The sequence below is a fragment of the Oryzias latipes genome, chromosome 10 (genome assembly GCF_053564925.1).
Source record: "Oryzias latipes strain Hd-rR chromosome 10, Olatipes_Hd-rR_3.1".
In the NCBI taxonomy this organism is placed as follows: Eukaryota; Metazoa; Chordata; class Actinopteri; order Beloniformes; family Adrianichthyidae; genus Oryzias; species Oryzias latipes.
Genome location: NC_136246.1, coordinates 27,571,326 through 27,591,129, shown reverse-complemented (window position 1 = coordinate 27,591,129; position 19,804 = coordinate 27,571,326). Strand labels below are relative to the sequence as shown.

At 38.3% G+C, this 19,804-nt stretch overlaps 1 protein-coding gene across 1 annotated transcript; it reads left to right on the top strand.

Annotated features, from left to right (window-relative positions):
* The first annotated feature begins 8,183 nt into the window (after positions 1-8,183).
* On the top strand, positions 8,184-10,876 carry LOC144994768 (uncharacterized). Its single transcript, XM_078953698.1, has 2 exons — positions 8,184-10,091; positions 10,238-10,876. Exons 1-2 carry the CDS (start codon positions 8,415-8,417, stop codon positions 10,361-10,363), a joined length of 1,803 nt encoding a protein of 600 aa, XP_078809824.1. The 5' UTR covers positions 8,184-8,414; the 3' UTR covers positions 10,364-10,876.
* Positions 10,877-19,804: the final 8,928 nt, after the last annotated feature.

Genomic DNA, 19,804 nt, shown 5'->3' with positions numbered 1-19,804 from the left:
ATAATTAGGAGGAAAAACTCAATATTCAAAAGCATTTAGATCAAGGTCTTTACTGTCATTTTCTACATCTAGACTTTTAGTCTCCAGCACCAAAACATTGAAACCTGTTAAAAAAAAAAAAAAAAAAAAAAGTAATTTGCAAGATCATTTTGGTGTTTAAAGTTTAACATCATTGTCAGCTGAAAAAAATAAGATAACTATTGTGGATATTTCAGCAGGGTAGTGAATTTGGTTTTAGCCTTGATAATATTTGCTTTAATACTTTGAACATGTGACCCACCTATGCCTGGGAAGCTACGCTAAACAAGTAAGTCGAAAGGTGTGTTGTCACCAGAGAGCCTGTTTCATCTATCATGTGGTGTTGTGCTTGTCCTCCGTCAAAGACATCCCTCGCTTCATTGCCTTGCAGCGCTCCAGTGCCGCGGGGACCCGCGGCAGGGCGGTATCCAGTCACTGGATCACATTTCTCCATTGTGTTCCATCAGTGTTTTTCACAGATCCCCAACCTGGAGCTACAAGCACTGACGTGGTGCGGCAGAGCTGCTCTCACACATAAATCCTAACCCTCCGTCTTCACTAAAAGGGTTAGGAGTTCGTTTACTGCCACAAGAAAACAACTGAAGGTATCCAGACACCGTTTTCTTAGTCAGTTCCAGTTTGGTATGTCAGAAATGATCTATCCTAGACATGAACATGCAAAAAAACTGTATTGTATATAAAGTCTAAACGTATAGACCAGCAGATTTAGTGGAATTACAGCAAGACTATTATAATTGATTGTAGTTTTAAATTGAAACAATTCACCATTGATGATCAATGTCTTTTTTTTTTTCTGAAGTCACACAAAATTAAAATTCATTTTAAAAAACTAAAAAAATTAATCTTGATTATTCATCTTAAGGGAGAAAATGTATTGCTTTGTTATATAAGCTATTATTAATATAAAATGGTCACAGTTTTTAACCATCTGCATACATCATGACTTAAAGACTTGCTTCAATGAAAATGCTTTTTTGGTGTTTTTAAAATGTTTCTCTTAAATAAAGACAATTGAGCTCAAATTTGCATTTCTCAGATGAAAAAAAATGCAGTTTAAATAAAAGAGTAGTTGTTCATCTTCCTGTGGGAGACTTAACTATTGGGATTTACTAGCCCTTATCTGTTCTCATACAATGTCTTTTTTTTTTTTTTTTTACAATAACCATGCCTGTAAGTTTTCTGAACTCCTTGCAAGAATGACCAGAAATGGCAAAAAATAAAAAATTACTTTTGACACCAAATCACATAAGGTACTCAATCTTTTTTCTTTTTTAAACACACAACATATTAGGGCCACAAAAAAAGTAAATTTATGAGATTTAACCTCATAAATTTACTAATTTAATCACGTAAATTTACTCCAGGTTGCAGCAGCAGACCAGACAGACTAAACTCAATTGAACAGGGAAACAGAATGTTTATTGATAACATTACAAATTTTTGGAAGCTCATTTGTCTTGTTTGCAGTTCATTGATGTTTTATTTATTGATGGGGCACTTGCAGGATCTCTGCACCCCGTTAATGAAGCCATTGGTATCCACTTCCAATCATTTCTTCCTCCACGAAAGAGAGAGACCAGAAACCGCTCTTGGACCTATCTTTGGAGGTGGTCTTGGTTTGTTTCCATTAGGACTGAGCTCCAGTTTGCTCTGAGATTCTTTAGTCTGAATACACGTCCTCGGAGCGGAGCAATTTAACCAAAACGGCCACTGTAGCCGACGCAAACAGAGAAGGAATGTAGCAACAGATGAGCTGTGGACAAATATAAAGCAATGAATGTTGTGTTATCAAACAGAAAAAAAGGAGTCCAACTGCTTATTTGACACAACATTTATTTTAACACTGCTGAACACTTCTTATATGCTTTTCTGTATCTCGTTACACTGGACTCGCTCAGCGCTGCTGTGACGTCACTCTAGAAGCCACCTTGTAGTTCCTTAACAGAATTCTCTTAAAAGCAACACCACAACGATGAGACACAAAGGCTCATTGAAATGTGGTCGGATGAATGCATTAAAACAGTTTTTAATGTGATACACATTGCCTCTCACTGTTTTTTACAATAATTCATATGTCATAAACACTTATCAGCGTACCGTCATACCTGATGTCTCCTCAGCACTGCAGTTGCTAGCATCCTCTGAGTTGAAGCACACGTGGCACGACTCTTTGCCAGCCTTGCAGCATGCCTCCGCTGTACCAATATATATGTTGTTTTGACCCGCCCTTTAAGTTCCTAACCAATGACTGACAAGATCTTTGGTCACGTGGTTTTGTTTACAAGCTTTAATCTGTAACAGAATGTTCTGTTCTGGTTCTGGTCTGAATACAGACCAAACGCAAGTTTTGGGACTCGATCCTGAACAACTTAAGTGGACTTGATCCAGAACAAAAGATTTTTCCAATCTGAAAACACTCTTAAAGTGATAAATATACTACTTTATTCACATAATTTAACAGTTATGACTTTTTTTTCTCGTAAATTGAGGACTTTAAAGTTGTATTTAAAAAAAAGAAAAAGATAATTTGTCCTAAAACTCCATCATAGTTTTGTTAGATAAATGAAACCACTGCATAAGAATTTTGTCTTATGCAGTGGTTTCATTTTCTTCTGTGTTGTGTAGTTTCTGCTCAGCTGTGATGGAATGAGAGGAAAACAGGTCATGACTCAGAGTCTGCAGAAATAGATTGGCCACAGCTGAGACCATAGTTGTAGCCTTTTTTATTAATCTTTAACATAACATAAACTTCATTTTTCAAATAACAATTTAATCTGCACAATAATAATTGAATTAAAAAGCATTTTACATTTGAGAATTCAATCTGCGAGTCATTCTTACAGTCTGATGCAAGTTCCACTGTATTATTTAATTTATAACAAACAAATGCTTTTGTTTATCAAGTTTGACCAAATCTTCAAATGGAGTAAAGCTGTTTGCCGATAGGCATGGTAGAGATCAACATCTCTATAGCTGAGGCTTCATCCTGTTCCATCCCAAACCAGAAAGAATGTAATGAAACAAAGTTTGAGACATTTGCTGTTGAAATGAAAAACAATTTTACAGACATATGTAACTCTAACAATTTCGTCCTCTCTCTTTATAAACTTTAGTCTGTTCATGTGACAATGCCATGTTGCTGGTCAGTGTAATTGCAGCTAAATTCATGAGAGTAAAGTTCCACCTATAGATTGATAAGACTGCTGCCGTTCGCTGCGGTTTGTGTTTCCTTTCACTAAAAGTCAATGAAAAAAATCGGTGTGCCAGGTTGTTGCTTTTTCAATATTCATTATATATATTCATTTTTTTATTTGGTTTGTTTACCTACCATGCAATTGACATGCTACCATTCCTGTCAGGCAATTATTCCTGTACTTCCCTTTGTTTGGTTTTGTTTTCTTTTGTTATTGTTTCATATTCTGCTTTTATACTAAACATATTGTTTGCCGTACTTTTGCTGTTGAGTCTTCTTCAATCTTCTTGGCTCCTTAGTTGGACAACCCTTTGGGAGCCTCAATAAATCCTCGAACATGGTCTGACTTTCAGTATTTAATTGAGTTACACTTACAAAAGAAGAAGATATGTATTGAAGAAGATAAATATAAAATCTGCATTAGATTTAGAATAAAAGATCAGATTAACAAAGTTTCTTCTGCATTTTTTATTATCTATTAATAATGGGATGTACACATTTGATTGGCTGATCTTGTTTTGTATTTTAGCTGTTTGTGGATGATTGTGCCAAGTCACTATCAGTCAGTTGCTTTATGAGAGTTTTAATGTCTATTTTCCCAAGGGGAAAACAATATTACTGCTTTTATGAAGAACCCCTTGCTTCTATGATTTACACTTGTATTTATTCCCTTTTTAAAATCTTATAAATTACTGTGAAAGTACGTTGCCTCAGTGAGAATGCACCTTTTCTCTCCAAAAACATTACATGTCAAACACCTATAGAGCTTCTTTTGGCAACTTATCAGTGTGAGACAAGACAAGGACATGATACTCATCAAGTCCTATCAAGTCAGAGTGGGCGACAATTTGTCGGTTTTAATAATTTTCCAAAATACACAAACATCCTGTCGCAAGAGTAATTACAAACAACATAGCCATAGTTGGGCAAAGACAATTTTGTATGGAATTACAGAACTAAATAGAAGGTTCTTCTTTGACCATTTTTTTCTTTTTGTTCAGCAGCATTTAAAACAGAAATATATACGATCCTATATGCAACTGTCAGCCCACGTGTTTCATGTAACAGCTATGACTAATCTAATGACATTAAGATTGAACATGTTGAAGCTTTGATTTTAATTTACAAGTAACATGCCAGCAAGTGTGCCAGTCACTAAAGTACATTAAACTCAAACAGCTAAAAATGGCATTCCAACAACACACTTGTCTGCAGGGTTTATTTATAAAAGCTGCAACAGGATTAACAACAAATTATGCTTTGCAGAATTTAACATTGTGCGTTTTGAATTCTTGGGATGTAAATTTTGCACACAATTGGATCTTTTATACAGTATGTAAAATAATATTAAAACAACAACAAATATTTGTATTTAAATCCTTTTTGCAATAGTGTGCTAAATGCAATAAACAAATAAAAATGAGAAAAAACTGACCCAATTTCAACCTGCCTTTGGGTTAATTATTGTAATTATAAGAAGATAATGGTTCTCCAGCTGCAACATAAAAACTATGTAGTCTGGTTTGTTGTGCATCAAACATTGAAATATGGCTGCTTTGTGCATTTAATCTGTGAATTGTATCTAAGTTAGGAGCCATCAACAAACGGCTGGTAAATGCTCAGGTTTCATTGCATGGCCAGTAAAAACCAAAGAAAAATGCATCCAGCTCAGATCATTATCCCATGTGCTCTTTTCTGAACTGATGAAGATCTGCTGCTTTACATGTAAATCTGGTTCTGTAAAAGAAAATTATACAATTATTTGTATTCCCCTGAAGTTTAAACTCATAACAACATAACCACAAATTCTGTCATTTAAAGGGATTCTCTTTATTTAACCCTTGTACTATCTTGTGGGGTCAAAATGACCCTACCTTTACATTGACGTCTTATCCCTACCATGACAAACGTGGATAAAGTTGGAGAGGATTTCATGTAATCCATGGACACCAGTAAATATCACATATCATTGAAGAAAAAAGGGTTAGCGCATTTTGATGTGGGGTCCAGATGACCCCATTCCCTACGTTAAAGTGTCTTGGATAGTACAAGGAATATAGCTGCTGGTAGCTTATTAGATACTTCAGAAACAAAATCTAAATTTACTAAATGATTATTATACCTCAAAACTTGATGGATCATAATCCACATCACAAACTCTATTTGTAAAAAGCAAATAAAATGTATATTATTACTGAAGATCACATGGCACAACATTCCTGATATGTTTTTTTTTTTCAAAATAAGGAATTCAATTTTTAGAAATAACACATAAACGCATTTCCCATAAGTTTACTTTAAATCTGGCATGTGACCCAAAATATATTTTGTAGCTTAGAGAAGACAAGGTTTTTTTTTGGTTTTGTTTTTTTTTTTTTTTAATTGCATGTCTTAACCTAACGGGACAGGCATTCACATTTTTCTTTTCATGAAAGAAAATCTAAAAACATCATCCAGGCCTTGGCGTTTTGCATAAAAAATGTTTTTTTTTCCACCCTAGTCTATAGCTATCCTTTGTTTAATTTTTAAAAAGTAGATTGTATTTTGCCATTTCTTTATGCATCTATTATTGAATTATTCTAACATATTTAGTTTTTGTTTTTAAAAATGTAGTGTTATTTCTTTAAAGTGAATGGCTAATTCAGAGCAAATGAATATAATCAAGCAGGGCAGGCATCATTGAGGACCACGGTAGGAAAATGCTGCTCTAAAGCATCTGATCCTAAACAAGGATCGTTTCGGCATCTCTCCAAAGATTTATATCCTTTTCTCAAACAGGAGACATTGGGAAACTTTAAGATTTGAGTTCATGTCCAAAATATGCTACCAATTAAAGGATATCCAAATGCCTTTCTTAATTATGTTGAAACTAAAAGAGAGAAAATATGTTGACTTCTTGTAGTGAATGCACTGAATTTAAAATCGTAGATTTCCTTTTAAAATTCATCAATCAGGTGTTGTTTGCGACATTGCACACATGCCGGGTTTGAAAAAGAAATATGCAAGTTGGATGCAACACTTGACCTGGAAATAAGACAAAAGCTTATCTCCTAGACATAAATAGAGTGGAATGAAGCTATTATGAGCCTAAATGAAATGTAAAATGCAATTTGAATGTACTTTTCAGGCTTGACACGTCCTATTGCCTTTTCTCACCGGCTTCTGCCTCTACAATATTACTAAAATTGTCTTTGGCTTCCCTCACTGAGCTTAAGATCACTGAATTATTTCAGCCTCTGGAACAACTTTGCCCCCGAGAAATGTTTGAAGAAACTCTAACTGAGATTTGCATTTATACTAATGAGTTCAACACGACAGACACACAATCCACATGAATCCCAATGGCGCGTGAGATGCAGTCATCCAGTCGGAAGAAAAGCTCTGTTGAATCCGGTAAAACAGTCCCACTGAAGACATGAAAGCAGGATCCTCCGTAATACTCTCACTGAGAGAGAAAATATGGGTCCTGATCTGTACTTTAGTGGAAACCGTCTGATCAGAATTGCTCTGAAGTGGATGCCAGTGGTGAGCTGAAAGCTTAAGAAGGCGAGAAGCTCGGCTTTAAGGCTTCGTGTCCATCTTTCTTTTGCCGAGTCAGCACTTCACAGGTGAAAAGCCCTTCTTAGCAGTAGACATGAGATGTAAAAAGAAATGATTGAAATGTAAAAAGAGCAGATTTGCTCAATCTTGGCCAGTGGAATATCAGTAAAAATGTGTAACACGTGAAAAAGCAGTGTTGCTTTGCTGGACATGACAATGTTTGCAGGAAGATTTCATATAAAGCTAAACACACCATGCAGCTAAAACATGCAGTGTGATGCTGTGTGGTCAAAAATACACAAATAAACAGACTCCCTGATCTAATATCAGCTACAGAAGACAAACTTGAAAAAGGTAGGGCAGCTGTCAGGACTGCAGACAAGATGATTCCTCCAGAACATTACCGAGGAGAGAGATTACTTTTAATCCGGTGGCTGCCTAACTTCCATTGCCATGGTAACTGTGAAAACACTGCATTTTGTGCATCATGGCAACAATGAGGCCCACACGTGTTACCGTTCCCACACTGTACAAGGATATCAGTTTCTCTGGTGCAACAGATGACGTCAACACCTGGAAAGTGAGGCTGAGCTAAAGCCCAAAGAGAAACAGTCCAAACTTTAGCTCTGAAGCATTTGAGTTCATGACCTCTTCATTATGGTCATGGGTTGTCATGGAGATCCAGCTTTTTATGCACAAAATGACATTTATATTAGCACTTGTGAAGAGTTTTTAGAATTAATAATTAAACTCTAGAACATCTGAACAATGTTTTGGGGAATTTGTAATCACGTATTGCTTATAAAGAGAAGTGGTTTTAAGTTTACACGATAATAAAATAAATATGTTTTAATAATTTCTTTTTAAAATGACATTTTTCACTGCATTTCTCTCATTTCATTTGTTTGTAATGCAAGAACAGTTCTGCCTATACTTTTGTGCCCATTTAATAATAATAATAATAATATAATTTAACATTCCGTTTAAGTTAAAACAATAATTTTAACTACAAGTTTAAAGAACAAACTCAAATTACCAATAAATAAATAAAAAGACATTTGACTGACATTTCCCCCAATCATGACGAAATAAAAAATAAAAAATACATTTTATTTTTTTGTTTTAATACAAAAACTGAAATACATCTTATTTTGGAGACAAAAGCAAAACTACACAAAACAAAAACCCAAAACTTGCATGACAAAACCAGGCAAATTAAAAGTCATGAAATACAAATAAGGTCATGGTTTTGGTTACCATGGCGCCGCGTGTGTGGCAGCTTATCTGGGCAGCTCTACCTTTTTGTGTTCCTTACTTTGCGTTTTTTAATATTTTCTTCCAACTTATTTGTGTTTTTTGTATTTTACGAAGTTCTGCAACAAAGGACAGGAACATTATCACTTTTGCTTTTTGTTTTTTCATTTTTTCTCAACTTTTTGAACCGGCCTCGGGGGATCCGTTAGGATGCAGCTCCATTGTTTACACTCGAGATCAGCTGTTAGCTCTTGGACGAGTTGAGATTCTCCTCGCTGGAAAGCCAGATGTTCCAGCTGAAATACGGAGGAAACGACGAGGCTGCAGAGCTGGAGTTAAACGCCGGGAGAGAAGACGGAGGTACAAGCCATGTTTACCATCCGTTACTATGGGAAACGTCCGCGCGCTCTCTAACAAGCTGGACGAGCTAACAGCGTTCATGCGTCTGCAGCGGGTGTACCGTGAGAGCAGCCTGCTGTGTTTCACCGAGACGTGGCTCAACCAGGACATGACAAACTCCGTGGTCTCAGTTACTGGATTCACGCTGGTGCGGGCGGACCGGAGCGCAGCGCAGAGCGGAAAGAAGAAAGGCGGTGGTCTGGCGGTGTTCGTGAATGACAGGTGGTGTAACCCGAACCACATCACTGTGAAAGAACAGCACTGCAGCAAGGACATTGAACTGGTGGCAGTCAGCGTTCGGCCGTACTACCTTCCACGGGAGTTCTCCCATGTGCTGGTGGTGACTGTTTACGTCCCTCCGTCGGCTGACGCTGCTGTCGCTTGTGAGCGCGTGCACAGCACCGTGTCCCAGCTGCAGACACAACACCCGCAGGCCCTGATCCTGATTTCTGGGGACTTTAACCATGCATGCACCTCCCTCTCCGCCACCCTGTCCAACTTCACCCAGTATGTGAACTGTCATACAAGGGACAGAAAAACTCTGGACCTTTTCTATGCTAACATCAAGAATGCATATGCTTCTGCCCCCCTCCCCCCTTTAGGACGCTCTGATCACAACCTGGTCCATCTCTCCTCTGCATACACTCCAGTGGTGAAACAGCAGAAACCACAGATTAAAACGGTGAAGATCTGGACTGAGGAGGTAACAGAGCGACTGAGGGACTGTTTTAGCACCACAGACTGGGACGTTCTCTGCAGTCCACACGGGGAGGACATTGACAGTCTTACTGACTGCATCACGGACTATGTGAATTTTTGTGTGGAAAACACAGTGCAAACAAAATCAGTGCAGTGTTTTTCCATCAACAAGCCCTGGGTCACTCCTGAGCTGAAGACCCTCCTAAATGAGAAGAAGAGGGCTTTTCTCTCTGGGGACAAGGAGGAGCTACGCAGAGTACAGAGGGACCTGAAATATAAGATCAGGAAGTGCAAGGACTGCTACAGGAAGAAGCTGGAGCAGCGCCTGGAACAGAACAACATCCGTGATGTGTGGAGGGGTCTAAAACTCATCTCAGGACATGCTGAGGCTGGAAATGGTCGCCAGGTCACAGGTGACCAAGCCTGGGCAAATGAACTGAACCTGTTCTTTAACAGATTTGATTCTGCCCAGCCCCCAGTCTCCACCCACTCGGCCCCCTCTTCACACCTTTCCAGCTCAGGCGTCTCCTCCCAGCTGCAGCTGTTACCACCTCGGCACCAAACAGTCCACTCTCCCCTTCTTCCAACAGAAGCAAAGGGACCCCCCCAACGACTCACAGCACCAGACCAGCCACCGCCCACCCATCCTCCAACCCCCCTCTGCCTCACCCTGAATCAGGTTAGGATGGAGTTAAGGAGAACAAAGGCCAGGAAGGCAACAGGCCCTGACAGCATCACCTCCAGGCTCCTCAGGGAGTGTGCAGACCAGCTCTGTGTGGTGATGCTATTCATATTTAATATGAGCCTCAAACTGGCGAAGGTACCAGTCCTCTGGAGGACTTCCTGCCTGGTTCCGGTTCCAAAGGTACCTCGTCCTACGGAACCGAACCACTTCAGACCTGTCGCCTTGACTTCCCACCTGATGAAGGCTATGGAGAGGATCATCCTCAGCCATCTCCGCACTCAGGTGAGCTCAGCACTGGACCCGCTGCAGTTTGCATATCGACCAGGCTTCGGGGTGGATGACGCCATCATCTACCTGCAGCATCAGGCCCTGTCTCACCTGGAGGCCCCTGGGAGCACTGTGAGAGTCATGTTTTTTGATATCTCCAGTGCTTTCAACACAATTCAGCCATCACTGCTGAGGAGGAAGCTGGAGGTTGCAGGTGTGGACCAACATCTGGTTGCATGGACCATCAACTACCTCACAGACAGGCCACAGTTTGTGAGGCTGCGTGACTGCGTGTCTGATGTGGTGGTCTGCAGCACGGGGGCACCTCAAGGGACTGTGCTCTCCCCATTCCTGTTTACCCTGTACACATCAGACTTCACCTACGACTCCCACCACTGTCATCTGCAGAAGTTCTCAGACGACAGTGCCATTGTGGGCTGTGTATCAGGGGGGGATGAGCAGGAGGACAGGGGGGTCATCACTGACTTTGTTAGCTGGTGTGAAGTTATCCACCTGCTGCTTAACACCAGCAAGACAAAGGAGCTGATCCTGGACTTCAGGAGGTCCTCACCACCACAGTCACCGGTGAACATCCAGGGTTCAGACATTGAGGTCGTGGACACATTTAAATATCTGGGTGTTCACCTGAACAACAGACTTGACTGGTCCAACAACACGGATGCTCTGTACAGGAGGGGCCAGAGTCGCCTTCACCTGCTGAGGAGACTGAGGTCCTTTGGCGTGTGCAGAGAGCTGCTGAGGACCTTTTACGACACTGTGGTGGCCTCAGTGGTCCTTTATGGAGTTGTGTGCTGGGGGTGGGGGGTGCTGGGGGGGGGGGCAGTGCAGGCAGAGACTTGAAGAGGCTTAACAAACTGGTTAGGAAGGCCGGCTCTGTCCTGGGCTGCACACTTGAGTCCATCGAGGAGGTGGCGGACAGGAGGATGTTAGCTAAGCTGACATCCATCATGGATAACCCCTCCCACCCCCTACACCAAACTGTAGAGGCGCTGACCAGCTCCTTCAGCACAAGACTGTTGCACCCTCAGTGTAAGGAGCGCTACCGCAGGTCATTCCTCCCCACAGCCATCAGACTGTACAACACCATGTCAAAGTGACACTCCACGGTCCCAGGGGTGTTTTTCTGTTTAGTCATTGATTCATTTACTTTTGTTGTAGTTGTTGTTTTTCAATTTTAAATCGTTTTTTGTTCCTGAACAGTTGTTTGTTTTTGTTTTTGGTGTGAACTTCATTAGTTATTTCTGTATTTTGAAAAAATTTGTAATGTTTTTTTACAGTTTACATGTTTTGCAGACCGCATGTTTTTTACACTTTTGCAGCTGTATTTATTTAATATTTAATATTTATTTCTTTATTTAATAAGAATCTCATTTTTGATAATTTTTCATAATAATTTTAGTAATATTTTTAATTATCTAATATAAATGTCATTTTGTGATGTCCTTTATTGATGTTATATTATATAGATTATTTCTGAATGTCGTGTTGCTGCCACAGATAAATGAAATTTCCCCATTGTGGGATTAATAAAGTCATCTATCTATCTAAAAAAAAAAAAAAAAAAAAGAGAGATGTACTTAAATACACAGTGGGGGACAGTTAACAAATGAAGAGCAGCTGTGATCATTAAAATTAAAACCAGCTGACTTCCTGACTAGATGAAAAAGGTTGTAGCATAAATGACCAATTCTAACCTATAAGACATAAAAGAACCAGAAGAACAAACAGAGGAAAGCGGTGCAACTATAGAACGTGTGATATTGCAGGGTATAACAGACAAAGGGCCATTTTCATAGACCATTTACAAAAACTCAAGATACAACTTTATTTACAAAGCATATTGTGTAGTCAAGCTGCTTATGTTTTTTTAACTTTCTTTTTGAGAACAACCACATTGATGGGCAGAATTTTGCTGCAGGCTTGGAAAAATATTGGGCTTGGTGGGATAAATAAAGGCTAATCTATGGTATAGGACATGGTGGAGTTTTCCGTATCCACACGGATAGTGGTGGTATGTGCACCAGCCAGTTTTTTTCCAACAGCCAAATAAAAGAAAACCAACAATAACATAGGTTCTTCACTGAGGATGACCTACATTTTATTTCCTGCATCAGCACTTCAGTTTTAGGGCTGAATTTCCTTTTTTATTTTTATTTTATTTTGTTTTTTCTTTTGACATGGTATCTTCCATCTTTGCTGCTTCCAGCTCTTCTTTCCGGGGAAGATCCTTGTTGAGAAACACTGAAACTTTCTTTTTAGCTAATTAGGAGCTACAAGCAAAAGTTTGACTTAAAAAAAATGAGTTACTAATTATTGGATCAAAAGTTCAAGCAACTATTTTACTTAAGAACAAGTCATATTTCTAATAAGGACATTGTTAGGAACAAAATCTTCTGCTTTTTCATCAGCTTTGCTCTTTTTTCCACGCTTCTCCATCCATCTCCAGTCCATCCTTCTTCTGGTTTCCAGATGTTTCAGCACATTTTCAACTCATCCCTCTTTTTTTAATGATGCACTGACATTTCACAGGCAGCTGCACATTAACTCACTCACTCTTCTTACTTTTTGATGTGTGAAGGAAAGGGCCTAGTTTTGTCACTACTTGTGGTTGACTGTTTTGAATTTTCAAAATTGCGGCGCAGAAAATCCTTCCCTTGCAGCTGCATATAAGGCAGGTAATTCAAATTCCTAAGCCTGTTCATTTAGGTAATAAACTAGTGATGCCACCTGTATCATTCTCAATAACCTTCAAACAGCTGCTTAGAGCAGTCTTTTAAGGAAATTGGTTTGGTTGATTTAGTTAAAACAGCTGGTTTTAGGAGTTCTGTTCATTTTATTATACTTGCAAAACTGAAGAAGAACATTGAAAAGTGAATGTTATTGTTATTTATATTTAACTCTGCATTTTTGACACATTTCGAATGATTAGATCAAAAAATTGTCAACACCTCACATGTGATGGTTTGTTTTGCTTTACAACTACTGTGATAAAAAAAAAAAACTGAAATTTTTGTCTTAATGTCAATAATATGTTCTAGGAAATGTAACATCTAGGGGATTAGCAAAAGGATGTTACAAAAATAACCAAATGTTACAAGGACAGAACTCTTTAAATACAATGGAGAAATGTTGGCTCTGTTGCTGCTCAGCATTTGAATGCAGTCATGCAGATCCTCAGGTCCCCAGATCCCCATCAGGTCCCCTGGACAATTAAGAAAAAAATCTACAAAGATGGCAGAAGAAAAGAAAGACAGAAAACTTCCCACTCTGAAGGAAAACATAAAAGACAACAGCCACAGAAATCCTAATCCAAGAGTAAAATAAAGAGAATTATGGGCCACTCCCCCCCCACCCTACCTAAGATAGAACACCCCTATCAGGATGGGTAATGTACATGTATTTAATGTAATTTTATTTAATTTTTGTTGTTCTTTGTCTACTGTTTTTATTAATTGTCGCTACTATGTTTAATGAATTTGCTGTTATGCTTGTCTATTATTGTCTATAGTTCTGTTTCTACTGTTGTTCACTTCCTGCTATCATTTCTACGTTGATTTAACTTGTCCCTTTACTTAAGAATCCTCAACCGGTCTATAGGGACTAAAGATGGAAGTAAGCCTAAAAGCCTATGTTGTTCACCACAGTGAATCAGCTTTCACTGATCTGCACAGGTGGTTTGTTTTGGCAGAGATTCCCTTCCTAACAAAACCCTTCATTTTATCCGAGCTGAGCCTAAAAGACTACAATGTTATATATTTGCATTGTTTAAGCTATTTTCTATTCAAAGGGTGGTTTGTCACCATCAACATACAATGAACAGTTTTTTTAAAACTCCAGGAAACTATTAGTAGTTCTGACTGATTCCTGAGTTTTTTCTTTTAATAAAGTGTATCAGTCTCATATGGTTGATGAATATTTCTGGCAATGAAAGAAAGCAACGATTTCTGATTGCAGTATTGCCGTTTTTCTCAGAAAAGTAATGTTTGACTCCTGTGTGACCTTAATTTCTTTCACATAAAGTTGCTTTGGAGAGTTCAGAAAATAAGAAAAAGCAGAAAAAACAAAACAAAAGAAATTCTTCCTCCCTGCTGGTTTTTGACAGTGTGGCTGGTGGCAGTTGGCCATATGGTTTTTATGCAGGTTAAAGTCGTTGCTCCAGGGAAGCCAGAGAGTATTTATCAAACAATGTGACCCCGCTCTGTCGGCCATAAGGTTTTTAAAGCAGCTAGAGTTGTCACCTGTCAGCGGCCAGACCGCCTGTTTACCACAGCATCTGGGTTTCTGACTCACAAACACCAACTGAAAACACACTCTTCTACATAGATGCTACTTTTGAAAAAAGTTCACTTGAATTTCAGTATAAAACAAAAGTGTTTTGCTGGCAGCTAAAGCAATAGGCTGAAGTCGAGTATAATAAATCTATGCATCAAAGGCCAAACAAGACCTTTTTTCTCCAAGGTCAGGCCTTCAACAGAAACATTCGTGGCTGCATTTTAAAAGGAGTATTGCAGTTTCTTCTAGGTAATGAATATGTTTTTTGTGCATGTTGAAAGGGATATATTTTCCAGGTTTGACGTCACAGATTGAGCCATAAAGAACATTATAGTTAAAAAAAACCTGGACAAAAACAGTGTCCATGGTATAGTCAGTGGTGTTCACATTACTGCAGTCTAAAGGTTCAGGAACTGCAACCGGCAAAATGTGCAAGAGAAATCAAAATAAAATGTTTATATTGATTTTTATTTATCATAGTGATCCTTTTTTTTTAATAAGATCCAATATAAAAATAAAATTCTTTCTTTTCATCATTGATGGGCTTCTTTTTCGTTTTTTTTTTTCATCTGAGCGTCTTTTGCTGAGCTTTTGTTGTTTAATAGGTGTCTTTATAAAGGGAATGCACCCACGTGACCTTTTCCATCCAGAGAAGTCCACAAATGGCAACCCATTCATCACTGCTGCTGCCTTGTAGTGTGATTTAACCATCCATCAAAATGTCAATAATAAACCTGATTTGAACACATTTGAAGCAGACTGAGTTAAGTTCTTGTTTTTTCTTTATAAAATTCAATTTGGAAATCACACTAGTTATTTATAATGCCTAAATTACAGTTACGTTAATATAACTAGTTATTAAAGGTATTGTGTTGTTTAATGTGGTGCCATGAAAATTATTTCTTTTTTTTTCTTTTTTGCAAAAATATGGCTGCACATATTCGGAAGAGGCACCTTAGCTCAACTTTGGAGACTAAAAACATTTCTTAGAATCTTACAGACAACAAGATCTGTGTTTCAGACAAAAACAATCAATATAGCTGCCCTACGCTTTTAGTCACAATCTGACGAAAACAAAATCTAACGTTCCAAAAACAGTAAATGATTAAAAAAATATATGACAGAGCATGCACACATTTAACGCCTTCTGATAATAATTGAATTAATTCAAAAACACCTTTAATTTATGTAAAAATTTAAATTATTGATGGAGCTTCTAGGCTGCTAAAGAATGGATAGAAATTGAACATTCAAAATGGAAGGGCAAAAGTCTAAACAGTGAAAGAAAATATGTGCAAACATACTTGGATCAGAATAGTAGATGTGCTATAAAAACAATAGAAATAAGAGGAAAAGCAGCGTACCTGACAGGGAACTCATGAATAAAAAAAAGTTTTTTTAATTGCTAAATCTGATAGCACATGTGAAACTTATCACAATCACAAAATACGTCTATTAGAAAAAAAATATTTTTTTAATTGCTAAATCTGATAGCACATGTGAAACTTATCACAATCACAAAATACGTCTATTAGAAAAAAAATGTTTTTAACAAACACTGAAACAAAGCACCTACAACAAAATCCATCATCCTGACAGCTATTGTAGCTCTTCAGAAAACTAACAATATAGTATTCAACATTTTTGGCATGCATATGAAACACCAAAGGTGTACTCCACAAACCATTGCAAGAAAACAATTGCACATCCTCTCTTCTTGTGGGACATTTGCAATTTTAAGTTTCTACAGCAGCTTCTGCCTGCAAACTAAACTGATATTAACCTGCATCACATCGGTTGCTTAACAAAATGCCCAAATACTTTGTATACCATCACTGGTTGGCTACATCGACCATGTTCACTGTGTAAACCATATGTCATTTATCATCTACCACACAGCAGACACAAACGGAGAGGAAATTCTAGATACAAAAATTCAGTTCTCACAAAAAGAAGAAATTTGACTAACAAACACAAATGTGCCCTGCAGGACCTCTGACAGAGGTCCACTAATCTTCAGTTCCACAGGCAAAAACATGGCTGTGTAATGGGATCATCTATGGTTCCCACAGAAGCAGTCGTGATCCAGTAGGTGTACAGACCAAGGCCCTATTATTTTTTATCATTGCAATTGATGACATGAGTTAAGATTAAAATCCATATAATATCAATTTTTTTAGTGTAATATTTGCTCTGTATGAACATTCCCTGTGTGCATGTGAATCTGTGGTAATTCGTCTCTGTGTTTCCCCGCGATGGCCCGGTCAATTGTCCAAGGTGTGTAGCCAGACAGACTTCCGCAGAAAGAACTGATGATTAATCAGTTCTATAGTCAGGTGAATCAGTTTTACCAAGAAAAATAGAATACTTTTTTGGTGTCTTGAACTTTTCAACATCGTCGTTTTAACCATCGCCTTCTGCTTGGCTCTCACTTTTGTTCGAAAATGCAGCTGTAACCAGAACATTTTTAATATACCAACGCAGAAAATCCTTCCCTTGCAGCTGTCTATGAAGCAGGTAATTAAATTTCTAAACCTGTTCATTTAGATATTAAAGTACAGATGCACACCTGTATCATTCTTAATAAACTTCAAACATCTGGTGAGAGCAGTCTTCTCATTACGAAGTTGGTTTGGTTGATTTAGTTAAAACAGCTGGTTTTAGAAGTTCTTTTTATTTTATTAAACTTGCAAAACTGAAGAAAAACATTGAGAAGTGAATGTTATTAACTTGATGGTTTATATTTAACTCTGCCTTTTTGACACATTTCAAATGATCAGATCAAAATAATGTCAACATCTCACATGTGATGTTTTGCTTTGCTTTACAATTACAGTGATAAAGAACTGAAATGTGAAATGTTTTCTTTATATGCCTACAAATACATGCACTGTATCAGAAAAGTATTGTAAAAAGTCCAGGAACAACAACAAGAAGAAGTACAGTACCATGTCAGTAGAGCCCTTAAAACTGTATGGTGCTTATTCTTATACAAATAAGAACCATGTCTACAGGTTCTGAGGGCTCTATTGACATTGGGGCTTATACTTATTGGTTCAGGAAGGACCAGTTAGTCTTAGTATTATCATTAGTCCGCTTCATCAGTCGGGAAACTCAAATGTTCAATAATAAAACAAAAATCAAACCTCCAGATCATAAACTCGCAAGGACGTTCATGCCAACCCACATGGTTGGCCTTTTGTAATTACACTTTGAAAAACAAGGGAGTGCTTTATTCCAGCTATATTTGCAGGTTAAAGATTTTCTGCAGTAAAATATAACCTAAATCAATCAAATTTGTCAATTTTCTCTAAATAGAAGTTGTTTCAGAAGCCCAGATTATTTTTTATTTTATTTTATATTTTTTAACTTGTCCTGTCCAACAGCTGGGCAAACAGATGAGAGCTGAAGGCCTTTTGTGTTGGACATATTTTACTTTAACAACAGGGGTTATGAATCTTCTGACACACCAGAGGTATGTCTGAATAAACCCCTTTTGGAATTGAGGCCAAACTTTATTCATTTTACTCATATTTGAAAATCTTTTGTGTTGGACCGGACGGAAAAGGCAATGAGGGAAGAAGAGAGAGGGATGTTAAAGAGGGGGGGATAGGAGTATAAAGGGGGGAGGGGGTGAAACCCTGAAGCAGCATAAACAAACAAGTTTCTGGATGGTTATACTCATTAAAGTGAGGTTCAGATGTATTACAAGTCTATAGGGGGGGCCTGTCCACACACACACCCAAATTTCACAAACATACCTGTTGGCTCCAAAAATGTTCACATGTCAACATGTGCACAATACAGATAGTGTTCACACACGCACTTATGCCTTCAAACCAACTAGTGTGAGATATTTCATTCAATCACGCAAACTGTTTGTGCAAAGGTGAGCTAACACCTGTGCTCAAGTGAGTGTTTATGTTCTTCCAAAATGGATGATTGAATGTAAAAAGAAGGAAGGAGAGTGCCCACTCATCCCCACATCAAAACCCCCCCGCCGCAGTCCCACTTGAGAGGAAACCACGCGTGCCTCCTATCAAGAACAAAGTAAAGAATGTTTTGAATTGTTGGCTCTCTGCCAGGAATGTGTCTTCCTTTGATTTTCTTCTGCAGCTGAGCGTGCTCACTGTCTTGCGCTTCTCAAACTTGATGGCAGGTTCCTCAGCCCTCATCTTGGGCTGAGACCATAGAATTTTAGGCTCATCTGTACATTGTTTCCAGCCTGACGAATCTGTGCTGAAAGAAGTGGTCGATTTCTGGCACATGCTGCAAAAGCGCGAGTTCACTCAAACACACCTGACTTCTGGCGGAAGCACACACCTCCTGGATGTGTGTGTGTGAGGCAGCTTTGTGAAACTCCTGCGGCTTGACAGCCTTTGGTGTCAGCAGAGACAGCTGATGTTCTGTGGCATCGAGAAAAAGCAGATACGGTCATGCAAAGTTAAGACAGCTGCAGTTAGAGCTCAATAGGTCATTTTATTGAAGTGTTGTTCTTATTTGATTCTACAACCATGATGAACAGAGCTGCTGTATTGATGGACATGTGTTACGATGGGCGGCAACATGGCTCTTTTTCACTTTGTCATCATTAGGCTTTGACAAAGCATTTCTGTAACATGGATCATTTTGACTATTTCTTACCACATATTTCTCAACCCTCTATCTCATATTTCAGATTTATTTTTTATTTTTACCTTCAACCCACAACAATAAACATGTTTTTCATCAATGAACCAATAATGACCCTGACCCATTTTTCCTTAAAATTAAAATATGTTGGATTTACCGTACAGACAAAGTGGACCACAGAACACATTTCAGATGTTTTGTGGTGTCACCATGGGTTCTTATGGGCAAATATAGTATTCTGTTTGTTCAACAAGCGGGCTGCAGCACCTGCTGAGTCTCTGAGGTAACTTCTGCTCTTTGAACTGTCCGATACAGTGGAGTGCTGGTGAAATGAGAGCCAGCTGGCTTTGATTCGGGAGCTGTCATCAGCATCATCTGCATTCGAGGAACAAAAATGATGAGAAGAAAACAAACTGGCTTGTTTACTATCCATTGACTCTGGATTGAATTCCCTTGTGTAATACATTTTCATTAAACCAACCCTTTTAATTACTTATGGGAAATGAAAACTATATTTTTTACAGTAACTGTAAAATCAAGGAATAGAATGAGTAAAAAAGATAGACGAGCAATGTTTGAAACTATTGATAACGTCGGCAACAGCAATAACCAGAGCATTCATACAATCCATATTTTGGCCAAATATGGTTAAATGCTCAAGGCTGATTTGAGTTGACTGTTTTCAAAGCAGAAAACTCAAGTTGGACTGTTGTATAATCTTACCATTGGCCTCACTGTTAACAAAAATGTAAATTTGTAACTTTCTTTAATTTTCTGAATAAGGGACAACAACAAAATATTTT

Excerpts from the sequence above, each read along its gene's own strand:
- LOC144994768 (XM_078953698.1), top strand. The coding sequence starts at position 8,415 with ATGGGAAACGTCCGCGCGCTCTCTAACAAGCTGGACGAGCTAACAGCG. Across the intron at positions 10,092-10,237 it reads TCAGCCATCTCCGCACTCAG|TGCTTTCAACACAATTCAGC; the intron begins GTGAGCTCAGCA and ends TGATATCTCCAG.